Here is a 26,745-nt window from a genome sequence, read left to right on the forward strand (position 1 = left end):
GAAGGAATGAGGGAGAAGATGTTCATTCATGGGAACATCAGGATCCCCAAGGGCACTTTCAGCCTAGAGGGAAGCCCTCTACTGGGGCAAAAGCTTTTGCAGGGGATGACCTCATCAGGCCAACACCCCAGGAGAGCAGATAGCAATAGGAGAGTGAGAAAAGCCCAAGAGCATGCAGGAGAAAGTGCTCCTCCCCCACCTGCCGAGTGCCAGTTCCAGTGCCTAGGATCCTCCAGAAGGGAGATGGCTCAGAATATGAGGCTCTTGACCACCACCCAGTGGTGATGGGTGGTAACTGTGAGAAATAACACCAGGATGTGAAAAAACAGAGCCACACCCTATAGCAACATTAAACATTATATTAGATCTCCAGACCAGAGAGAAAATGACAAGTGCCCAGAATTGAGTCTTGAAGACACAAAAATATGTAATCTAAATGAGACAGAATTCAAAATAATTGTTTTCAAAAAACTCAATGAGTTAAAAGAAAATATAGGTAAACAATTCAACCAGTTCAGGAGCTACATCACAAAAGAGATTGAAACTATAAAGAAGCATCGATCAGAAATATTGGAGATGAAAGACACAATGGAAGAAATAAAACAAAATATGGATTCACTGAATGCTTGAGTGAACATCATAGAGGAGCATTTCAGCATAATGTAAGATAGACATGTGAAATGGTCCAGATAGAGGAGGAGAGAGAAATAAGACTAAAAAGAAATGAAGAAAGCCTTGAGAAATATCTGACAAATTAGGAAATGCAACATAAGAATGACAGGTATTCAAGAAGGAGAAGAGGAGAATGGAGCAGAAAGCTTGTTCAAAGAAATAATAGCAGAAAACTTCCCAAACCTAGGGAAGGAGATGGAAATCCATGTTGAAGAAGCTATCAGATCTCCTAATATGTCAATGTAAAAAGATCTACAGCAAGCAATATAGTAGTGAAACTGACGAAAGTGAATGACAAAGAAAGAATACTAACGGCAGCAAGGCAGAAGAAAATACCCTACAAAGGAACCCGTATCAGGCTGTCAGCAGATTTCTCTGCAGAAACCTTATAGGCTAGGAGAGAAAGGAATGACATATTCACATCTTTGAAGGACAAAACCTTTCAGCCAAGAATACTCTATCCAGTGAAAATATCCTTCAGTTATGAAGGAGAAAGGAAAGCTTTCCCAGACAAACAAAAGCTAAGGGAGTTCATAGCCACAAGACCTCCCCTTACAAGAAATCCTCAATGAGGCCTCATACCTGAAAAAATAAAGGAGAAAGGGATTACAAAGCATGTAGTAAAGAGATAAATAGGCAGACAGAATCAGAACAAGTTAGCAAATACTCAAGCATAGAATTAAAGATAAAGGGAAGGAAAACAATAAAAACAAAGATAATCTTGTCATTTTAGCCACAAACTCACAACACAAGATGGAATAAGATGTGAGGAAAACAACTTCAGAGAGGAAGAGGAAAGGAGCTGAATAGGTTTAGTCTAAGGAAATAAGAGGCCATCAGAAAAGGGACTATCTTATCCTCAAGATTTTGAATACAAACTTAGTGGTGACCACTGAAAAAAAAGGAAAACAGAGACACAAATAATGAATAAAGAGAAAACAAAAAAATGCATCACAAGACTACATAATTCAACTGGTAAACAAAAATACACAGGATAGGAAACAAAGGAAATTTAGGAGAACCAGGAAAGCAGTGATAAAATGGCAGCATTAAGCCCTGATATATTGATAATCACTCTAAATGTAAATGGATTGAATTCTACAATAAAAAGACACAGAGTGACAAGATGGATTAAAGAACAAGACCCAACAATATGCTGCCTCCAGGAAACACATCTCAGCTCCAATGACAAACACAGGCCCAGAGTGAGAGAATGGAGGACCATACTCCAAGCTAATGACAAAGGAAAGAAAGCAGGTGTCACAATACTATCAGACAGAGTAGACTTCAAGATAAGACAGACAAAGAGAGACAAAGAGAAGCAGTATATAATGATAAAAGGGACACTCCATCAAGAAGAAATAACATTTATAAATGTCTACGCACCTGACACAAGAGCACCAAAGTACATAAAGCCACTATTACCAAACATAAAATAAGATATTAATGATAACACAACAATAGTAGGGGACCTGAATATTCCACTCACATCAATGGATAGATCATACAGATAGAAGATCAACAAGGAAACAGTGGAATTAAATGAAAAGCTAGACAAGTTAACAGACATACATAGAACACTCCATCCAAATACAGCAAAATACGCATTCTTCTCAAGTGTGTGTGAAACCTGCTCAAAGATAGACTGTATGTTGGGAAACAATGCAAGCCTCAATAAATTTAAGAAGATTGAAATAATAATAAGCATTTTTTCCAATCACAATGCTCTAAAGTCAGAAATTAATTACTAGAAAAAAGCCAAGAAAGGGACAAAGATGTGGAGAATAAACAACATGGTATGGAACAACCAATGGAACATTGAAGAAATTAAAGGAGAAATAAAAAAATATCTAGAGACAAATGAAAATGAAAACACACGATACCAACTCATATGGGATGCAGCAAAAGATATATTAAGAGGGAAATTCATTGCAATACAGGCTCACCGTAATAAACAATAAAAATCCAAAATAAATAGTCTCAAACCACACTTAACTGAATTACAAAAAGAAGAACAAAGAAGGGCCAAATTCAGCTGAAGGATAGAAATAATAAAAATCAGAGAATAAAAAAAATGCTACTGAAACAAAAAAGGCAGTAGAAAGGATCAATGAAACAAATAGCTGGTTCTTTGAGAAGATAAATAAAATTGACAAAGCACTAGCAAGATGTACAAAGGGAAAAAAAAGAGAAAGCTCAGATAAATAAAACCATAAATGAAAGAGGAGAAATAACAATGGATACCACAGAAATACAACAGATTATAAGAGAATACTATGAAAAACTATATGCCAACAAAATGGACAATCTAAAGGAAATGGATACATTTTTAGACTCTTAAAACCTTCCAAAGCTGAATCAATAGGAAACAGATAATCTGAATGGACCAATCATAGTAAAGGGATTGAAACAGTAATCAAAAGCATCCCAAAGAATAAAAGCCCAGGACCATATGGCTTCCTTGGGTAAATCTACCAAAATTTCAGAGAGGACTTTATACATATCCTTCTGAAGCTATTCCAAAAAATTAGGGAAGATGGAATGCTTCCTAGCACATTCTATGAGGCCAACATCACTCTGATACCAAAGCATGACAAGGACAACATTAAAAAAGAAAATAACAGGCCAATATCACTGATGAACATGGCTGTAAAAATCCTCAACAAAATATTAGCAAACCGAATACAGCAATACATCAAAAACATCATACATCAGGACCAAGCAGGATTTATACCAGGGACACAGAATGGTTCAAAATCCACAAATCAATCAATGTGATACATAACATTAACAAAATGAGGAATAAAAACCCATGATCATCTCAACAGATGCAGAGACAGCATTGGACAAGATCCAACAACCTTTTATGATAAAAACTCTTAACAAAATGGGGATAGAAGGAAATTGCCTCAAGATAATAAAGGACGTATATGACAAACCCACAGCCAACATCATATTCAATGGGGAAAAACTGAACGTCATCCCTCTGAGAACAGGAACAAGACAAGGATGCCCACTATCACCATTCTTATTCAATATAGTACTGGAGGTTTTAGCCAGAGCAATTAGACAAGAGAAATGAATAAATTGAATCCAAACAGGGAGTGAAGAAGTGAAACTTTCACTCTTTGCAGATGACATGATTTTATATATAGAAAACCCTAAAGAATCCATCAGAAAACTATTATAAATTATTAACAACTACAGTAAATTGGCAGGGTACAAAATCAACTTACAAAAATCAATTGCATTTCTGTACTCTAATAACGAACTTACAGAAAGAGAACTCAAGAATACAATTCCATTTTCAGTCGCAACAAAAAGAATGAAGTACGTAGGAATAAGTTAACCAAGGAGGTGAAGGATTTATACAATGCAACTATAAGACATTATTGAAAGAAATAGATAAAGACATAAAGAGATGGAAAGAGATTCCATGCACATGGATTGGAAGAATAAACGCTGTTAAAATGCCCATACTACCGAAAGCAATCTACAGAATTAATGCAATCACAATCAGAATACCATGACATTCTTCATGAAAATAGAAGAAAGAATCCTAAAATTAATATGTGGCAATCAAAAACTCCAAATTGCTAAAGCAATACTGAGAAAAAAGAGCAAAGCTGGAGGCATTACAATGCCTGACTTCTAAATGTACTACAAAGTCATAGTGATCAAAACAGCATGGTACTGGTACAAAAACAGACACACAGATCAATGGAACAGAACTGAAAGCCCAGCAATTAAGCCACACAACTATGGATAGCTAATCTTTGACAAATGTGCCAAGAACATACAATGGAGAAAAGATAGTCTTTTCAATAGTGTTAGGAAAACTGGGCAGCTACATGCAAAAGAATGAAAATAGACCATTATCTCACTCCATACACATAATAAACTCAAAATGGCTCAAAGACTTGAAGATAAGTCCTGACACCATAATACTTCTGGAATATAATATAGGTAGTACACTCTTGGACATTGACCTTAAAAGGATATTTGTGAACACCGTGTCTTCTCAGACACGGGAAACAAAAGAAAAAATGATCAAGTGGGACTTCATCAGACTAAAGAGTTTCTGCAAGGCAAAAGAAACTAGGATCAAAACAAAAAGACAACGCACCAATTGGGAGAAAATATTTGGAAATCATATGTCCGACAACACGTTAATCTCCATAATATATACACAACACACACAACTGAACAACAAAAAACAAACAGCCTGATCAAAAAATGGGCAGGGGATGTGAAGAGAGATTTTTCCAAAGAAGATATATTGATGGCCAATAGGCACATGAAAAGATGTTCAACATCACTAATGATCAGGCAAATGCAAATCAAAACTACACTAAGATACCACCTTATGCCTGTTAAAATGGCTATTATCACTAAGACTAAAATAACAAATGTTGGAGAGGGTATGGAGAAAAGGAAACCTGTGTACACTGCTGGTGGAAATGCAAACTGGTGAAGACACTATGGAAAACAGTATGGATATTCCTCAAAAAACTAAAAATAGAACTACCATATGACCCAGCTATCCCACTACTGGGTATCTACCCAAACAACTTGAAATCAATAATCCAAAGTAACATATGTACCCCTCTGTTCATTGCAGCACTATTCACAATAGTGGAGAGATGGAAACAACACATGGTCCCAAAAACTGAGGATTGGATAAAGCAGATGTGGTATATATATATATACATACACAATGGAATACTACTCAGCCATAATAAAAGACAGAATCATCCCAGTTGCAACAACATAGATAGGCCTGGAGGGAATTATGCTAAGCAAAATAAGCCAGACTGAGAAAGACAAACACCGTATGATTTCACTCATCTGTGGAATATAAACAAACACATGGACAAAGAAATCAGTTCAGGGGTTACCAGCACAGGGGGGTGGAGGATGGGCACAAGGTGTGAAGGGAAGCACTTATGTGGTGACAGACAAGAAACAATATACAACTGAAATTTCACAATGATGTAAACTATTGTGAACTGAATTTCTAAAAAAATTAAATAAAAAATTGAAAAAACATAGAGGAACAACTTGCTGTAGGTGTAACCAAAAGAACTGGCAAATGTCATTTAAAAAATAAGTTTATTAAAATATAGAATCATTATTATGCAACTGTAATAAGGTGTTTTTATTCAAAGATTGTGACAAACTAAAAGTGACAAAAAAGGTTACTTGTCTGATAATAATCTATTAAGCTATATATTCATTTTTTGTGGTTTTCTCTATTTACTTTTATTTTACCAGAAAATGAGAAATTAAATTAAATTAAATTAAATAACATTTAAATCATATTCAATGACTTCTGAGATATATTTTCTTTTTTCTAACATCTTTATTGATAAATTATTCATAGACCACAAAATTCCCCTAAAGTTTATAACTCAGTGGTTTTTACTATATACGTAGAGTTGTGTAACCATCACCACTATCTAATTTCAGAACATTTTTGTCAACTCAAAAAGAAATCCTGTATCCACCTACATTTCCCCACTCCCAAGCTCTTGGAAACCACTAATATACTTCCTGTCTCTATATTTGCATTTCTGGATATTTCATGTAAATTAGATCATACAATATATGATATTTTGTGACTAGCTTGTTTTACTTAGTATGTTTTCAAGGTTCATCCATGTTGTAACCTGTGTCAGTAGTTCATTATTTTATTGCCAAATAACGTTCCGTTATTTGTATATATCATATTTTGTTTATCCATTCATCAGCTGATGTGTTGTATCTACTTTTTGGCTACTATGGATTAAGCCGTTATGAAAATTTTTGTATATGTTTTTTCTGTAGATCTATGTCACTTCTTTTGAGTACTTACTGCAGAAACTCAAACTGCAGACAATGAAAAACAAAGAAGAAATCCTGAAATGAGATAAAGGATGGGGGAAATAAATTAAGTAGAGTGGAACAAGGATTAGAATTACAGCAGACTTATCAGAAACCGTGAAAGCAAGAAGAAAGTGAACTGAAATATTTAGTATTGAAAATTCTATATCCTGAGAAATTATTCTTCAAAGGTGGAGAAATACAAACTTTATCAGATACAAAACAACAGGAATGCCTTACCAGAATCCCTGTAATGCAAGAAATGTTATACGAATTTCTTTAGGGATTAGTAAAAGGATATGTCAGGAATTCAGATCAACATAAAGAAAGCAACAGCTAAAGAAATGAATGGAAGTAAAATCTTACTTTTTCCTATTCTTAATTGATTGGAAATATAACTTTCCATTTAAAGTAATAATCATAACAATGTATGAGCTGATTGAAGGATATGGATAAGTGATATGAATGACAGCAATGTCATAATAGGTGAGAGGGATGAATTAAGAATATACTGTTAACTAGGTACCTGCATTACATGAGAAGCAACATAGTGCTATTTGAAATGCATGCAGGTTAGTTAAAAATGTACAGTGGAAATACTAAAGCAAACATTAATTATTTTTAAAGTATAATTGATACAATAAAAGAAGAGATATAATAGATTCATATAAAAAGCTTAATTTAAACCAAGAAAGTAAAAAAGAATAGGGTTAAAGGGGATGTGGAGGGAGAAACAAAGAACAAATGCAACAAATAGAAAAGACTTAAAAACATGGTGGATATTAATTCAATTTATCAATAATCACTTTATATTTGAGTGGTCTAAGTATATCAATTAAAAAGCAGAGGTTGTCAAGAGAATATAAAAGACAACTGTAAATTTTGCAAAAAATTCCCTATTTTAATAAAAAGATATCAATAGTTTAAGGTAAAGGCATAGAGAAAAATATACCTTGCTAATACTAATCAAAGGTAGCTGGAGGAGTTGTATTAATTACACACAAAACAGATTTCAGAACAAGAAAAATTACCTAGGTTAAAGGGGTATAATAAAGTGGTGGAATCACAAAGAAGACAGTATTAAACAAACTACCAACAGAATATCAAAATATAGAGGCAAATACTGATGGAACTGAAAGGAGAAATAGCTATATCTATTATTATAGCTGTAGACTTCAACAGCACTTTTTCAAGAATTGATAATTAAAGCAGGTAGAAATTCAGTAAGGACATAGTTGAACTAAACAGCACTGTCATTCAAACTATAATAGATTTTTATAGAATATTCTATCCTAAGATAGCAAAACACATATTCTTCCCAAGCTCATATGGAAATTCATAGAGGTAGACCACATTTAGGCTAGAAAACAAAACTTACCAAATTTAAAAGAACAGAATTCATAGAAATTATGTCCCCAGGCAACAAGGAATTCAAACAGGAAGTCAGTAACAAAAAGACAGTTGGAAAATTCCCCAAATATTTGGAGATTAAACAATACCCTTCTATATAACACGTGAGTCAAAGAAAAGCTCTGAAGTGCAATTTAAAAATATTTTTAATTGAATTAAGTTTAATGAAATATAACTTTTCAAAATTTGTGGAATTCAGTGAAAGCAGTGCTTAGAAATAAATTTATACCATTAAATGCATATATTAATAAAGAAGATTAAAATCAATGATATAAGTTTCTACTATAGGAAACTAGAAAAAATAGAGCGATCAAAGCCTAAAGCAAGAACAAGAAAACTTACAGAGGAAATCAATGAAATGAAAAAAAAATAGAGAAAAGTCAGTGAAACTAAACTTGTTTCAAGAATGAAACTTAGGCTTGTTCTTTGAAATGATCAATAAAATTGATAAACTTCTAGTCAGACTAACCCAGAAATAGAGAAGATACAAATTACCAATACCAAGAATGAAAGAGGAGTCATTCTTATTGATCCCATGGACATTTAAGAAAATGTTAACAATGGACTACTACGAACAACTCTATGCCTACAATTTTGATAATTTAGATGATATGGATCAATTCTTTGAAAGAAGCAACTACTAAAATTCACATAAGGAGAAATACATATTCTGAAATAGCCTATATCTATTAAAGTATTTGAACTGATAACAATAACATTACAAAAAAAACCCACTCGACTCAGAACATTTCCCTGGTAAGTTCTACCACATATTTAATGAAGAAATGATACCAATCTTCCACAATCTTGTTCTAGAATAGAGTCAGAGGTAACACCTCCTAACTTATTCTTTGATGCTATCATTATCCTAATACCAAGAAGGATTTTTAAAAATTACAGAAAAACAAAAATTAACACCAATACATTTCATGAACATAGACACAATAACCTTCAAAAAATTAACACATCAAACCCAACAATGTATAAAAAGAATTATACACCACACCAAATTGGATTTTTTCCAGCTAAGCAAGGATGATTCAACATTTTTAACTCAATCAATGCAATCCACCATCTTGAAAGACTAAAGAACAAAAGGCATTAGGCATATCAAATGATGCAGAAAAAACATTTGAAAGGACACACTGTACACCCATGATTAAAACTCTCTGTGAACCAGAAATATAGAGGGAAACTTCTTCAACTTGATAAAGAACATCTACAAAGTACCCACAGCTAACTCCATACTTAATGGTGAGAAACTGGACTCCGTCCCAATGAGACCAGGAACAAAGCAAGAATGTATTTTCTCACAATGCCTATTCAATTTGTACTGAAAGGCCAGGCTAGTGAATGTGACAGTAACAAGAAAGAAATAATACTTACATAGATTGGAAAGGAGGAAATAAAGTCATGTTTATTCATAGATGATATGATTATCTATGTGGAAAGTCCCAAAGAATCCACCAAAATCAACAATAAAGCAACAACCAATTCTTGGAATTGATAGAGAAATAAATCAACGGAGCAGAATAGACATTTAATATAAAAAAGTTGATTGCTTTCCCATTTACCAGCACTAACAAGTTGGAATTTGAAGTTAGAAAAGTAATACCTTTTGCTATAACATCAAAGAATTGAAATAGTTATGCTTAAATCTAACAGCATAAATATAGAATTATATGTGCAAAACTACAAAACTCTAAAGATAGAATGAAGACAAGATATTTCATGCCCATGTTATTATGACTCAATATTGTTTACTTGTCGATTTTCCCAAATTAATAATCAATTTAATGAAACCGCCACCAAAATCTTAAAGTCTATCTTATAGATGCCTGAAAAAGGTTCTAAAGTTTATATGGAAAAGCAAAAGACAGAATAACTGACACAATACTGAGGAAAAAGAACAAATCAGAGGATGTACTCTTCCTGATTTCAAGACTTACCCAAAACTGCAATAATCAAGACAGTATACTATTGGCAAAGAACATACATATTGATTAACGGAAGAGAGTAAAAAGACCAGAAGTAGACTCACACTAAAAGAGTCAACGGATCAACAAAGGAGCAAAGGCAATACAATGGAAATAAATAGTCTTTTTGACAAATGTGCCGTAACAATTGAGTATGTCTTGTACGCAGAAAAAACAAAATTAACTTAGAAGCACATCTTACTCCTTTCCAAAAAATTAACTCAAAATCAATCACAGAACTAAATGTAAAATTCAACACTATAAAACTTCTAGAAAAAGCTAAGGAGATTAGCCAGTGAACTTGGGCTTGGCAATGAGTTTTTAGAAGCACCATGAAAAGCATAATTCATAAAAGAAAAAATTGATGAGTAGGACTTTACTAAAATCAAAAACTTTTGTTCACAAAACACACATTTAAGGAAATGAAAAGGAAACTCATAGACAATCCACAGAAAATATTTTTAACATAAATATTTGACTTTGTATCCAATACATACAAATAGCAATCTCCAATATATACAAAGAACTCAACACTCAACAATAAGAAAACAAACAACCCAATTAAAAAATGGCAAAAATGTATGAACAGACATATCACCAAAGAAAATACAAAGGGTGTAAATAAAGATGTTCAACATCATTTGTCTTTAAGGAATTGTAAATTAAAATAGCAATAAGATACCACTTCACACTTGTTAACATGGATCAAAACCAAAAACCTGACAATACCAATTGCTGGTGAGGATACAGAGCAATGGCAACTCTTTTTCGTTACTGGTGGATGTACGAAATGGTACAGCCATTTTGGAAGACAGTTTGGCAATTTCTTACAAAGCTAATTATAGTCTTACCATATAATCCAGCAATGGCCCTTCCAGTTTATACTCAATTGATTTGAAAACATGTCCACATATAAAGCTGCATGAAAATATTTATTTTAGCTTTAGGCATAATCACCAAAAACTGGAAGCAAGCGTAACGTCCTTCAATAGGTAAAAGGATAAACAAACTGTAGTACAGTTGTTTAATATTCCATTGTGTGAAATATTCTATTGGAGCATTAGTCAGTGCTTAAAAAGAAATGAGCTATCAAGCCACAATGACATGCATAAAGCTTAAATGCACTTTGCTACATGAAAGAAGCCAATCTGAAAAAGCTACACTTGCTATGATTCCAGTTATATGACATTCTGGTACAGGCAGACTATATAAGCAGTGAAAAGGTCATTTCCAGAGGACCATGGTGTGGGAAAGAGGAGAGGAGGGAGATAGATGAAGCACTGATGATCTTTTAGGGTAGTGAACCTATCTTATATGACACTGTAATGGTGGATGCATGATACTATGCACTTGTCAATACCCATAGAATTTACAGCTAAAACATGAGTGAAACCTAATGTGTGCAAATCTTTAAAAAAAAAATTTAGGAGGTTGAAGGGACATCATGATGGAATGCAGAATGTGACAAGAGAATCTAATTTTATTACGAATCTATGAAACACCTCACTGAAGGGGATGGGGTAACAGTACTAACCTATATAACTTTGGAAATGAATGAAATCCATAAAACTAAAGGCAAAAAAGAACTGTATATAAATCTTTACTCTAGTTGATAAAGTTTTTCCCACTGGTGAATGGGTTAACAATTCTGATACTGTTGTACATGCATACTGGATTTGAACAATTAATATATGGATGGCAGATGGTGTAACCACCTGTTGGAGTGGTAGGTTACAGATAAGCAAGAGGAGGAGGCTAGAATGGTCTATGTAATAATGGATTAATTTGGAGGCAGCCATATAAACTCATATTTAGCATAATATAGACAGATGGTTACATATAGAAACATGTATAAACAGATATGTGCATACGAACAAGTTTGTAGACACAGGTGTATTTCCTTGTTCTGTCAAGCGAGAGGGCCTAGAAGTCACTGCTACTCCAGCAACAATGAACACACCTAGAAACTGGATTTTGGTTTCTAATATATTCTCTAATAAAGGGAAGCAGGACCTCCACTAGAAATGACTGATTCTTGGACTAGCAGGAAATACATGAGACAAGCCTGAAACATCTTTTAGTGCCAGAAACTAAGGAAGGCTCAAGAAAAAAAAATCATCCCCAAGAGTATTTCAAAGCAACACTGAAGTCCACTGAAAGAGCTGGCACCCAATAGCCAAAGCTGGGACCACTTGAGCAATAGAATAGATAAAGTAGCACTGGTTTATAACCTAAAGTACAAAATAAACATCCACGAATCCATAGTGATCTACTAAAATGATTGAATAAATAAATAAATTGAGATGAATAGACAAATCTCCTATGTAGCAGAATTCCAAAGAATTTACTTAGATAGTCCACTCTTATGGAGGGAAAGCATACTCTCCTTGACATGTGAGCTCTGCGTAATGACCTCCTTCCAAAGACCACAGCATGGAAAGGAAGCAAAATGTAACTTTAGAGGGGGAGAAACGTGACAAACTATCTCAGCCAGGTGATCAAGGTTACTATCAATAGTGATAAAGTCACGTTGATCGCATGTACATTTGATATGATGTGATGAGACTGGCACATGCCTCTGTGATCTTCCTCCCCAAAACACATAAACTCACTCTAATCACAAGGAAAACATCAGAAAAATCCCAGTTGATGTACATTCCACAAAATACTTGACCAGTACTCCTCAAAATTGTCAAGGTTATCAAAAAAGGAGTCCCAGAAACTATCACAACCAAGAGGAGCCTAATGAGGTATGACTACTAAATGCAATGTGTTTCCTGGATGAGATTCTGGAACAGAAAAAGTTATTAGGTAAAAACTAAAGAAATCTGAATGAAGTATAGATTTTTGTTAACAATAATGTATCAATATTGATTTATTCATTGTAAGAAATGTATTTTCATAATGTAAGACAATAATAGGGAAAACCGCATGCAGTGTATATTACAACTCTCAAGACTATGTTAACAATTTTCTATCAAAGTGTTTTAACATAAACAGTTTGTTTAAAAATCAGGTATAGAAAGAACAAAGTTTGAAGACATACTTTTCAATTTCTCAGCTTACTGCAAAGCTACAATAATCAATACTGTGATACTGTCATAAGCATATGCAAACAGATTAATGGAACATAATTAAGAATCTAGAATTAAAGTCCTACATTCAGACAATCCATTTTTAACAAAAGTGCCAAAGCAATTCAATGAGAAGGGATAATCTTTTCAAAAGAGGATGCTGGGAAAATTGCATACCCACATTACCTTATTTCATACCTTACACAAAAGTTGACTCAAAATTGATTACATGCTTAAATGTAATCATTAAAACTATAAATCCCTTAGAAGAAAACATGGCAGTAAATCTTCATGTTCTTAAATTTATTAGACAGGACAACAAAAGCACAAGTGATAAAATGAAAATATCCATGAGTTGGACTTTGTAACAATCAAAACCTTTGAGCTTCAAAAGATACCATTAAGAAATTGGAGAGACAAGCCACCCACTGGCAAAGATATTTGCAAATCATATATTTGACTTTTAGCCAGAATATACAAAAACAAACTCTTCAAAATCAATAGGAAGTCAAATAACCCAATTAATCAAGAATATATAGCAGTATCATAAACATGTCCAAAGATGTTCAATATTCTTTGCCTTTAGGGAAATGAAAACTGAAATCAAAGTATTACACCACTTCATAAGAAGCATAGACATGTAGACATGCTTTTTTAATTTTCATTTTCTTTTGCTTGGCATTTTGTTTATGTTTGAAAGCATATACCTCAAATCTAGATACTTTTCTTGTATCATTTCTTAAATAAGAGCTAATCCTTTTATGTATGGGTTTTATTTCTGAAAATTCTATTGGTCTGACAGAATTTCTAGTGGAATATCTATCTCTAATATTGTTTTCTGTCTTATTGCCTACTCATTTGCTATTTTATTCCATTTTGAAAGAATTTCCAACATTATAATCTTTCTACATTCTATAGTTTTGTTCAACATTGCTATTAAAGTTTTAATATCCATGAGGTTTTTTCCTTCTCTGCACGTTCCTTTTATATAAAATGCTGGCACTGTGTTATTTATATAATAATTTCTGCTGTCTCTCTAAAAATATTATAGTATGAAGTCCTTTTTTTCTGAAACTTGTGCTGTTTGTTTCCTTCAATTTTTCTCTCTCTCTGTTTTAGCCTTTGCCTTTTATGTGGATGATTTTCTTCAAATATTGCTGATCCTTTGGTATCAGTCAATATTTAACAGTAAGACCCTGAAAATCAAATTGACAGCTTTGGGTAGTGATGCATGGTTTATCCACCACCGGGCTCTACTGCAGAGTTATCAATGGGAACCCGGCCTGAGTGGCAGAGCCCAAATGTGTTATTTGTGGGTTATTCCTCCTAGATCAATTTCACTAATGAAGACTCTTCTAACCTCCTCTCCTAATGGTAAAATAGCCCTGTCTGCTGGTGTTGAGAGTTGCAAGGAGGGCCAAGGTAAAGAAACTTATTGTTCAGAATATATATCTCACTTTATTTTAGTGCAGAACTCTCCCATGCCCTCTGCTGTGCCTGGGCTGAATACTGAGAGTCTCTCATTGAATTCAATCTTCTCTTCTTGATTATTCTCCTTAAATGTCCCTTTTAATGTCCCTGCCAGCTCTGATTCCTATCTCAGTTCTGTAATGTGAATATTTGCTAGACATTGGCTTTTGCTTCAACTTTCTCAGCCCTTCCAGGACAGTTTTCACTGAAATGAAAACCCGTTTTTGATTTTTAAAAAATTTACCAACCACCCTGTTTATTATCATATAACAGAGTGTCAGGAGGGCAGAGAAGTAAAAACATCTCATTTAACTTTAAATCTATGCATTGGCATGTTTCAAGATTGCACATTTACTACTTTGGAAGGTTTCTTTGTCCTTTTGGGCGGCAAAAACAAAATACTACAAACTGGGCAGCTTATAAACACAAGAAATTTATTTCTTACAGTCCTGGAGGCCAGAAGTTTGAGATCAGGGTGCCAGCATGGTCAAGTGAAGGCCCTCTTCAGGATCAAAGACTTCTCCTTGTTTCCTCACATGAGGGAAGTGGCTAGGGAGCTCTGCGGGGCCTCTTTTATAAGACCACAAATCCTACTCATGAGAGCTCCACACTCATGACCTAAGCACCTCCCAGTGGCCCCAGTTTCTGATACCATCACATTGGCATTAGGATTTCAACATATGAATTTTGGGGAGACACAGACATTTAGATCACAGCAGAAGACCTTAGGTTTGCCTTTTGATAGATAATCCTGACAGGGTCAAATATGCTTTTTCTATGCAATTTGGTATCCAAAACCAGGAACTGAAGGAGATTTTCTAGGAGTTTGTTTACATACACACCATTGATACTATTGAGAAAAGATATGATAATTTCTTTTTTTTTTTTTTTTGAGGAAGATTAGCCCTGAGCTAACTACTGCCAATCCTCCTCTTTTTGCTGAGGAAGACTGGCCCTGAGCTAACATCCATGCCCATCTTCCTCTGCTTTATACTTGGGACGCTTACCACAGCATGGCTTTTGCCAAGCGGTGCCATGTCTGTACCTGGGATCCGAACCTGTGAACCCCCAGCTGCCGAGAAGCGGAACATGAGAATTTAACTCCTGTGCCACTGGGCCGGCCCCAGATATGATAATTTCTATAGCACAGTTCTATAGTAGCTTCTTTAGGGCTCCCAGACATTCTTAAAAATAAGCATACGGGGCTGGCCCTGTGGCACAGCGGTTAAGTTCACACGTTCCGCTTCTCGGCGGCCGGGGGTTCACCGGTTCGGATCCCGGGTGCAGATATGGCACCGCTTGGCACGCCATGCTGTGGTAGGCATCCTATGTATAAAGTGGAGGAAGAGAGGCACGATGTTAGCTCAGGGCCAGGCTTCCTCAGCAAAAAAGAGGACTGGCAGTAGTTAGGGCTAATCTTCCTCAAAAAAAAAAAAAAAAAAAAAAAAAAAAATATATATATATATATATATGTAAGCATACATACATGGGATATCTTTCTAGCTTAAAGTCATCCAAAGCGTCACTCCCTATCTGGGTGACCACAGATATTTGAATCTTTATTTAAATCTTGAGTGTTTCCTCTTTCTGATGCCCTGATCTCTGATCCAAAGAATCATGTCTATTGCCCAGATTTCCTTCAGTAGTAGCTTATAGCATCCTGAGATGTCTCAGAATTACTTCAGAACATGTAACTCCAGAAGCCTCTTGGTGAGACTTCAATAAATCCCAGGTCTAGATGTGAATTCTAGAAAGCTTCCCACTATCCACAGGATTATAGTGAAGTTTTCACAATCTGAAGGATTCATGCTATTTTTTCTTCATTAATGAGAACTACCCACTTTGAGAGTGACAGATGAATGCACAATCCTTGCCTCATTCATTTTATACTCCCCAAAAAATTACAGAATCTCAACCTCCACAAGAAATAATCTATCCCTTGGTTTCTGGGTGTGTCCATGTGCTAAGAAACTAGTCTTTCAGTATGTTGAATGTGCTATTCTTGTTTTCTTTCTTCCTTTCTGGTCACCTCTGTTAAATTCTCTTAGTTATGGCAGACCCTAACAAGCATTACTGCTTCTGCTAGGTATTGTGGCTGCTTCTATTGGGTACCACTTTTTTCACTGCATTGTGTGAGAAAAGTGTTCTGACAAGCATTTTCGTAGAAGTAGCAACACATCATTCCTTGTATTCTGATATTTTAAAGGCATTTTCTTGAAAACATTTTTCTTAAGTTTTCCCTCCCCTAATGAGCTGTCTCCTGGAGACTCAGACGTGAATCCACTGGAGTTATGGGTGTCCGAAAGAAAAAAACGTATCTGAGTAATTATGACAGTTCTCAGTATTTCTTCTCCATTTCCTTGATTTTTCTATACATCTCCTTTTTTGTTAACACCATGATTTTGACATATATCCACTCACGCATGAGACAGTGCACAAAAACATGGGTGTGCCTTTTGCCAATTTTAAGAGACTTTATTTTTTAGAATGCTTTTAGGCTTACAGAAAAATTGTACAGTAAGTTCTCTCCCTATCCTCTCTCACAGAGAGTATCTCCTATTATTAAAATCTTGCTCAACTGTAGTAATTTGTTACAATTGATGAGCCCATATTCACACATTGTTATTAACTAAGGCCCATAATTAGGTCCATTAGAGTTCACTATTTGTAATGTATAGTTTACAGGAAAAGCGTGTGTTCTTTTAAAATAAAACAATTGTTCATTTGAGCTAGAAAAGACACTGAGTGATCTATTTCAAGCTCTTCATCTTTCTGCTAACGAAAATGAGGATCAGAGAGATTTAGGACTTTTACGAACATCAAACAGCTGGAAAGTGTCTGTAACAAAACCTTTAATGCAGGTCTTCAAAATTCCATTCTCACATACTTTCTTCTCCTTTCCTTTCAGTTTGATTATTTTGAAAATAAAATGTCAGCTATGTGAAAATTGTATAATCTGTATAACACAAACCACCCCTCCTTATTTAACCTGGAGAGCAGGAGAGTGACTGAGAAGAGTCTTCTGGAGGTATGAAGGGAATATCAGCATGCCCATCTCTACCTCATCAGTCTCTTTCTTCTCTCCATAAGACATGGTCTACTTGTAGCCTCCGTGTCGATTCCTCTGGACGAAAATTGGTTGAGGCCCCACTAACTAATTGGTTTATCAGGCTTTGCTTTGTCTCATTATTAAGGGAGCTGCAAAATTCGGTACTTGAGCTACGTAAGACAACAAACAAGGATTTGATGAGGACAAGTAGCTAGGAGTAAAGAGCATACATTTGATTAAAGCGTCACCTGTGCTGTCTATGTTCATAAACTAATAAGGGGACAGACTTGTGGGTCCAGCAGAAAAGGAATTCCTGAGGATGTTAAAGAAAATCTAAGTATGTAAAGAAGCAAATCCCGGATTTTTTTCAAAATCAGAGATAGCATAAACAATATTTCATACCTTTTTTCTTTGCATTTGACATTTCCCAAACCGGAGAGAAGGAGTAAAAGTTAAATGATTTCATATATAGCTTTCCTTGGTAGTAGTTAATTCAAAGAAAAATGGTGCAATATGATTAGAACTTGTAAGGAAATTATTACTCAGTGAGCCCTCGAAACTTATTCCCAAACTGAGAACAAATCGAGAATTGTTCGCAGTTAGGTAAAACATGATTTGTAACTCAACAACATTTAAGTTTTTTTTGCCAAGATCTAAAATGATTTGTGTTCGCAAATCACATCCTAAATATGTTCCTTGGTAACTCATAAAACCTCCTGAACTATTTCAATATATAAATTAATGTCTCATTTTCAGATGATATGATATAACCCTTGTAATGTTGTTTTCTGTTTAAGTGAACAAAGAATATGTTCTTTTTATCACAATGGAAATTTTAAATTAGGTTAAACATATATCAGAACAATTAAATTGCTATTAATCAACATTTGTATTAGTTTTATCAAAATTTTTTTCATTGCATGAATGTATCACTTTAACTGACACAATTTGAACTACTCATTCTCCTCTAAGTTTTTTAGAGTTTGGTTCAAAATCACAAATTCAGAATTAAGATGACAGTTATTTGCATTCCTGGTTATCCAATATTTTCTATCAATAAAACTATAAAAACCAAAAGCAGGTGAACCTTTTTTTTTTTTTTTAAAGATTTTTTTCTTTTTTCCTTTTTCTCCCCAAAGCCCCCCGGTACATAGTTGTATATTCTTCGTTGTGGGTCCTTCTAGTTGTGGCATCTGGGATGCTGCCTCAGCGTGGTTTGATGAGCAGTGCCATGTCCGTGCCCAGAATTCGATCCAAGGAAACACTGGGCAGCCTGCAGTGGAGTGCACGAACTTAACAACTCGGCCACGGGGCCAGGCCCCGAGGTGAACCTTTTCTTTTAGGACTCATAAGTCTCAAGCCTGAAACCAGAAATGATCTCGTAGAAGGAAAACTCTGGAATGATTTAGGCATCCATCCTGCTTTGCTTGGTAATGAGCTATCCTATTTTTAAAGCATTATTAGATGGAAATTTCAATTATACTAATACATTCCCATTTCCAGCAATCTTGGTTGCAGAATCAGGATGCTATCTTTTCCGCTACAGTTAAATCTTGTTTCCCTTTATTCCTCATGAGTATAGATAGATCACCATTGTTATATGTATATTTTTTTCTCCCCAAATTCCCCCAGCACATAGTTGTATATTTTAGTTATGGGTCCTTCTAGTTGTGGCATCTGGGATGCCGCCTCAACATGGCCTGACAAGCAGTGCCATGTCTGCACCCAGGATCTGAACCGGCGAAACCCTGGGCCAGGAAACCCTGGGCCGCCGAAGCAGAGAGCACGAACTTAACCACTCGGCCCTGGGGCCGGTCCCCTCACCGTTATATTTTGAAGGCCATTGTAAATCAACATTCTTTTATATTGCCCTTTCCTAATAATTTGTGTGTATACTCTCTTAACTATTAAACTCTAAAGAAATGATGCTCAATAGCAATAAGTTTAGAGACAAAGTTATTTGCATATTCTTTCTCATCACACAAAGGACTCAGTCTCAGTGCATTTCACACAGATGACACTCAGAAGATTTTGACATGTGATCAGTTTACCTGTTAAGCAAAAGAAAATATGGATAGCTATACAGAGCTATGACAATCAGCTTAACGTGTCTAGGGTTCAATGGTAAGGTAAAGAAAGTAGAGTTAATCTTCAAATCGGCAGTGGCAATAGATCTAGCTTTCATTGAAAAATAAGTTGGTACATTAGGGACTTTTGGTCCCTGGGGAGCACAACTTATGGACTACAAAACACATCCACACCAAAAATAAAAAGAGACACCTGCTAAATGAGCAGGAACCCTCTGTTTTCAAAAGGCCCTGCCACCAGAGTCAGGGTTGCCCACATAGATTTCTAGCTGGAAGTGGTGAAGGGAGCTTGGGATGTGAAGCAGCAGCATCATTAGTTATCTCTCTGCATGGGAAACTCCCAGAGACCAGCAGGGATCTCAACAAGACACTGTCCAACATTGACATAGCAATGGCCACTGGAGGTAAATAGGGGAAGAGTGCTAGCATGTGAAGCAATATTATCTGTAGGCATAAATTAATATATAATTTTTCTTAATTGTCAGATCTCTCCTAGGAGTTCCATATACATTACTCTCATTCAATCCTTATAAAAGTTATTACTAGTTCATTTTTACAAATGAATAAGAGAGAGACAGAAAAGATAAGTTAATTTGCCTGAAATTACAATGTTAGTACGTGGTTGAGCCAGGGTTTGTATACAATTGTTTCTGAGCATTAAAGCCCGCTATACTCAGAGCCTTGCTATCTTCCTACCATGTCACATGCAAAGCAATGCTCTTTCTAGTCTTTCTTAATGAAGAAACTTTGGGGGCTTCTCGTCATTAGCAATATTCTAGGAAGAAGAGTTCCTAGACCAGTGTGAGTGAAGCACAGAATTGACTTGTATGCTCAGACTGGTAACATGATAAACATAGAGGCAAACACTTTGATGATCTAATTCTAGGCATTTGGCTAAAGAATTCCATCAACAATTCTACTCAGTGGTTAGAGCAGACAACATGGGTTTCCCCTTCCACCTAGATCAAACGTCATAACTCCAACACAGAAGTAACAGCTATACTGTTGAAGCCTTCGTAAGAATGAAGCTGATCAGGGGCCGAATGCAGAATTTCTAACAATGTCAACAAATAGTGTAGGTGAATAAAAGAAAAGTTCCATGCACAAACAACATGTTGGTACACCTCTCCAATTTGCTTCTGAATTTGGAACTCTGTGAATCATTGACTTAGAGTAAGGAATGTGGTGTATCAGCATGCTATTTTAAGGCTATCTACATCATTTGAGATTCTTATGCCTTTCTGTGCCTATGTAAGCCCATTCTTAAACATTTAATTGATATCTCAGTCCCATTAAGGTGTAAATCTGTCAGCTAAGGTAATTAGCAGTGAGAACCAAAGCATCTAATCACTTTTGGAAAATAAAAGATTGGAACTAAATAAGATTAGTACCTGTATTTCAAAGCTGATAAGCCTAAGCCTCTCAAAAAAATAAAAGTTTTTTTGTGAAGGACCACATATAATTTGCACTACAATCCTAAATTCCCTTTCTTTGAAACAGAATGAACACCATTAAGAAGTGGCATTATTACCACATTCTGATCTTTCATACCACACTAATCTGTTTAATCAAAGCTGCATCATAGTTTGTCTAAGCATGCTGCCTGCCTCTGAAGAGCAAATTGCAAATACAATTCCATCTAACAGCATGTGGTTTTAAAAGAGAATACTCTTGTTTTCACTCCCTGCATGATGAGTTAAAATTCATTTTGTGCTTTTGAAAAATGACTAAAGTTAAAATATCTTTGCTTACACAGCTCTATTTAAAATGTACATGTGAATCTGCAGAACACGTGCTTTGTACCATGTGTTCTGTCATTTGTCTAAAAACCTGTTCTAAAGTCGTACTTTGTGCATATTTGTAGTAAAAGTGAGACTTGAAATACTTCTATTTTACATGATCTTCACCACAGTGTGGCAATAGGATGGGCCAAGTAACACTTTTGAGACAACAAAGACAAATAATGAATACTAACAAAACTTGGTTAGCTATTCCAACTGCTCACAATTGAGAACCCTCTCTAATATCACTACTTGTGGAACTGTGGCTTTTCACAGACACTTGAGGTTGCCTCTTTGAGACTTGAAATATGTAAATATATCAGAACACTGTTCTCCAAATAGCTTTTAACAGAGGAGCAATGTATTCAAAACCAGATAAACTAGAATCCTCACTGATCCACTTCTAGTAGGAAAAAAAAAAAAATCAATTAAGAGATCATTTGAAAATCTAATAGCACACTGGACCAATGTCATATCTTCCTAAAAAATAAAATGAAGAGTTTTTAGCAATGCATTAAAACCTCATTTGCACATGGGGAAAATCATGATATTTGGAAAATGTTAAAGAAAACTTACCACTTCTTCATGTCTGCATTTTCTCACATTAATTCCATTTATCTGAAACAAAAAGAAGAGCATAGTTTCGTGTGGTATATTGTGAACTGACTTTATGTTTTGGTTGCACACAGAAAATAGTGGTAAAATGCATACCTGTAGAATTGCATCCCCAATAAACAGTAACCCTGAAAGTTCCGCTGTGAATGGAAAAGGACAGGTGATTATGCATTGACTATTTTCTTCATACAAAGTTTTTTTAATTAATAAAGTCAAAAATGATAAAAGGAAAATGTTAAAGATTTCATATGAATAGCACCTTAAAAGATCCACAGGAATACAAATGCAAAAACTATTATATGATTCAGCCTAAATATTGAAACACGTGCTGAAATATTTCTATTTAATTATACTGTCTCAAGTCTTACAGTTGCCAAATAGTAGTCACTTTTCTGGATGGATGACTAAATTTTCTCATTACTTATAATTTTAATATATCTATGAAAAAGTTTAGCTCTAGACATTGCACCCATCAGCTATGGAATCATCTCCAAATTTCTTTTTAACATTTCATTGTCTGACTGATTTCAGTCATTGAAATAGTTATTTTACATCTTCAGTGTTTTTCCCAATGAAATTTCATATGAAAGTCTGAGTTAAATTGCACTTGAGAAGTGAAAAATATATATATCTGGAATTGCCTATATTTCATGTGACTTATCATTAGTTTTGTTTGTACATTTGTTTGTCTAATGAAAATAGTGAAAAGTTATGCTGTCTCTAATTTATACAAGTTGCATGCTCTGTTGTTGTTCATCCTTGCTCTCCTGTGAGAGAAGCCCTCACCTGGAGTAACAAAGGGTATAGACTCAGGAATCAGACTCAACCACCTACTGCCAGGCCATGAGGAACCAAGAGCTAGTCAATCACATACTAGTGCATGATTATTAAATATCATCTTATTCTTCAATAACAATGGCTTACAAAGGAATGGCTACTACATAACTCTCTTAATACCTTACCTCTTTGTTCCTTGGAGATTTTTGAAATAACAACTGGAATGTTATGTTCTGCTCCCCCCTGAAAGAAGAAAATCATATTTTGTGCTTTTTAATATCAAAAAATAAAAATGCAGCTTTTAGGTAGGAAACCATACAGGGTATGAATAGTATGTTAATAGATGCCAGATAGAATTTAGATAAATTTGTGGAATTTCTTTACCAAGTAGATAATGTTCCCAAGGGACTTATCTACCTGTTTAGAACTTCCTCCAAGAATTAATATAGTTGACTTTGAAAGTTTTCATTTTTCAAATACAGATTGGTAATGCCTTAAATAAGCATTGTCTTCTATGTGTAGCAGTGCTGTCCATTGTAGAAATTCTTATTTAGGATTCCAAATATCCAATAATTATGCATTTTTATTATCTGGCTAAGTTGTTCTGTGCTGGTGACCAAGCACGGACCTCTTTGGATGCGAACTGACTAGAGAGATCTTCACCTGCACAAATGGATACAAAAAATTGGAGTGTGGATATGCTTGATGGGGAAAGGGTCAACTGCATTTCCTTAATTAGTATGAGATTCCTCTTCGTGTGAAAGCACATACTAAGCAATTAACAGAATAAAATAAACTGGCAAAAATATTGCAGTAACATGATGTCTAACTGACCAAATGAGAATGAAAAAAGAAAAGAAAAGAAGTAAGCTAAACTTATGTAGAAGGAAATAAGATAAATCCCTGAAATAACTTCATAAACATTCTATATCTATATTACAGATTTGAGAAAGTTGAAAGTAATAGTTGAAAAATCAAGTGCAGTAAAGATAATCAAATCCTGTATTAATTTCTTCATTAAATAAATCAAATAAGTGCATAAAATGTTACTTAAAAAAGATGGGTAGCACTTTTAACATAGGATAGTTGGCAAGATAATCTAAATTTCACTGGGGTTTCTCTATCTTCAAAATAAGTATATCTCCTAAGCCTTTTGTTTTTTCAAAGACAAAAATTATTTTATTTATTTATTTTTTAAATTTCTGTTTTTTATTTTATTTATTTATTTTTTTGAGCAAGATTAGCCCTGAGCTAACATTTGCTGCCAATCTTCCTCTTTTTGTTGAGGAAGACTGGCCCTGAGCTAACATCTGTGCCCATCTTCCTCCACTTTATATGTGGGATGCCTACCACAGCATGGCTTGCCGAGTGCTGCCATGTCTGCACCCAGGATCTGAAGCAGCAAGCCCCGGGCCGCCGAAGTAGAACATGCGAACTTAACCACTGTGCCACCAGGCTGGCCCCACAAAAATTATTTTAGAATCGATGTTTTTCCATGAATGTCCCTTTTTAACTCAGAATTGTCAATACACTTAAATACAAGATAGACAATAGTTGTTAAGAAAAGTAGTAGTTTTTAACTTTTTCTTGGCAAGTAGTCCTTTCTATTTCTGGACTATTAAGAACCATGATAAACAAAACGTTGAAAACTGTCTTCCTCAGGTTGCAATTTAAACACACCACTCATTTCCTCTTCTCACCGTTTCCCAACCACCCACCCTCACTATCTTGGAAGAGAGTCTCTGGCATCAGCTACAGTGGCTCCTAACTCTGCTTTTGCCTTTTATTCTGGGCATCCCTAATGAGCACTAATCCTGATCAAAGGGATAGTGATTTGTGACTGACAGTGCGGTGGGAATGAGTGCTTAGTTAGCACACAGGAAACACTGAGTAAAAGGTCACTATTATCCTAATGCAGTCTATGGATTAAGATTTATGAACAAAATTAGAGAGCAGGAAAGTGGTCTATTAAGAAAAATTCATTCTAAGATACTTAAAATTTACTAGCTGGGAGTCTACATTCCCATTCTCCTATATTCTCTTCTATTCTTTCCCCTTTATACTTAGCAGCTTCTAACCTCCTAGTATCTTTATTCACTTCTTACATTCATTATTTATTTTCCTTCTCCTGCATCCATCCCTAAATAGAATGTAAGTGCCATGGGGGCACTGGATGTTTTTGGTAATTTCTGTTTTGTGAGGGATTGGAATTGGCCTCCCCAAGATGTGTCTCTTTGGCATGAAGATTGTTTTGAGCTGGTTACTTTTAAAAACTGCAGACATGAGAGAAACTCTGAAAAGTAGAAGTTACCCTTTGTAAGAGACTTTTGCATTTGTAAGGGAAATCTCCACCTGTAAAGGTGTCTCCTTTTCTGTACCAGGAAGAGGGAGATGACCTTATCTCTAAAAACTCTTATCAATGTGGAAGGCAAGGACTTAAATCTGCATAGTAACTTTACTCTTGTTTACTGTACTTTTCTTGTAATCTCCCATAACTGACTCCTCCCACCCCCAACATCTTCCTTTCTAGCTGAAGATGGTATTTAAGATGAGAACCTCCACCATTTTGGTGAGTTACTCAGTTTTCATGAGTCTCTCCTATGTATATGTGTTATAAAGCTTTTTTTAATTTTCTTCTGTTATTCTGTCTCATGTCAATTTAATTTGTAGTCTGACCAGAAGGACCTAGAGTGGGTAGAGGAAATGTCTTCCTCCCCTACATTTTGTACATTGATATAATCCCTGTGCACAGAATAATGCCTTTCTTTTTTATGTTTGAAATATTTGTTGAATGACTAAGCAAATAAATAAATGAAGTCTAAGGCTTTTCCATGTCTAAAATTATTTTATTCTTTAAAATACATTGCAGAGTGATTTTAAGTAGAAGCTAAGAAGGTGTACAATGAAATCAAATACCCATGGTCACTGATATTTCTAGAGATACCTGTAAATTAGAAAGGATTTAAGAATGCATCTCTATTTCTCAGAAGAAAAAGCTGATTAACTAAAAGGAATCATCCACTGATCAAGCTTAGGTAGTATAAAATGAGGAAACAAAATCATCCAGACATTGAGGTTCAGATACTTTGGGGCAGAGAACACATTGTTATGTCACTCTTATCTGTGTGGCTGTCATCAGAGTGTTCTCCTTCAGCCGTTTGTGCTTGTCACAGTTTTCTCTCGTGGCACTACTGAATCCAAAGACTTTCTTAGTGTTTATGTTGTAATGCACGTTACCATGGAGGACAGTGGGAAACCTCTCCCTGGGGTCTGTCTAGAGAAAAGGATTTTGATATAGCAATTTTCGGAGGGTAAACTCATTAATCCTATTCTTCCCTCAGGACTGAGATTTAACAACTATCTGCTAAAGACAAGATATAACCAACCCTTATTTTGTCAATATTTTTCTTGTTTATGTAAAATTTCTCTTAAAATTTGAATGGTTTAGTCCCAAGGTGGTTATTTGATTTCTGGAGCTTTATAATCAGACATCAGTGTAGCCACCCCTGACACAGGAAGGGTTAATAATCACTGGAAAAGGATTGCCAACAAACTGTGACTGAGAGGTGAGAAGGCCGGTCAGCCAATGACAGGTAAGACCTCCAGGGCAGGGCAACCTAAGAGAGGCCCAGTCGTCGTCTGGGGGCACAGATGGAGACATGATATCCATATCGGGAGCAGGAGGGGCATTGCCTACGAGACCTTGCATGCTCTGAGATGAAAATATATGAGCACAGCAATAACATGATAATATCAAAACAGAGGCCGAGGGAGGGCTTCTTGAGAAATCACTAAGAATTCTTGGCATTCGCTAATTACTTCATCCAGAACACCTGTGTATGTTTAACAGATGTAAGCTATGTATATATTGAAATGCTGGTTATAATAAACTCAGAGTGGCCATCAGCCCTCTCCGCATCTATCCTGATGTGTACATTGGATTGTGACACCGACAATCAGGAGCTCTGAGAG

At 35.2% G+C, this 26,745-nt stretch overlaps 1 protein-coding gene across 7 annotated transcripts in view; it reads right to left on the reverse strand.

The window, feature by feature from the left end:
• Positions 1–26,745, reverse strand: part of SNTG1 (syntrophin gamma 1) — an 867,628-nt gene that overhangs the window by 254,451 nt on the left and 586,432 nt on the right. For all 7 annotated transcript variants that reach the window (XR_011421293.1, XM_023648630.2, XM_023648636.2 and 4 more), the window contains 3 exons: positions 22,959–23,016; positions 22,093–22,136; positions 21,958–21,999 (listed from right to left, as the gene is read on the reverse strand). Coding sequence is in view for 6 of the 7 variants with exons in the window: in XM_023648630.2 (XP_023504398.2) it covers positions 21,958–21,999; positions 22,093–22,136; positions 22,959–23,016 (144 nt within the window). In the remaining variant the exon portion in view is untranslated. The remainder of the gene's footprint in view (positions 1–21,957; positions 22,000–22,092; positions 22,137–22,958; positions 23,017–26,745) is intronic.

The sequence above is a fragment of the Equus caballus genome, chromosome 9 (assembly GCF_041296265.1).
Source record: "Equus caballus isolate H_3958 breed thoroughbred chromosome 9, TB-T2T, whole genome shotgun sequence".
NCBI classification, from domain to species: Eukaryota; Metazoa; Chordata; class Mammalia; order Perissodactyla; family Equidae; genus Equus; species Equus caballus.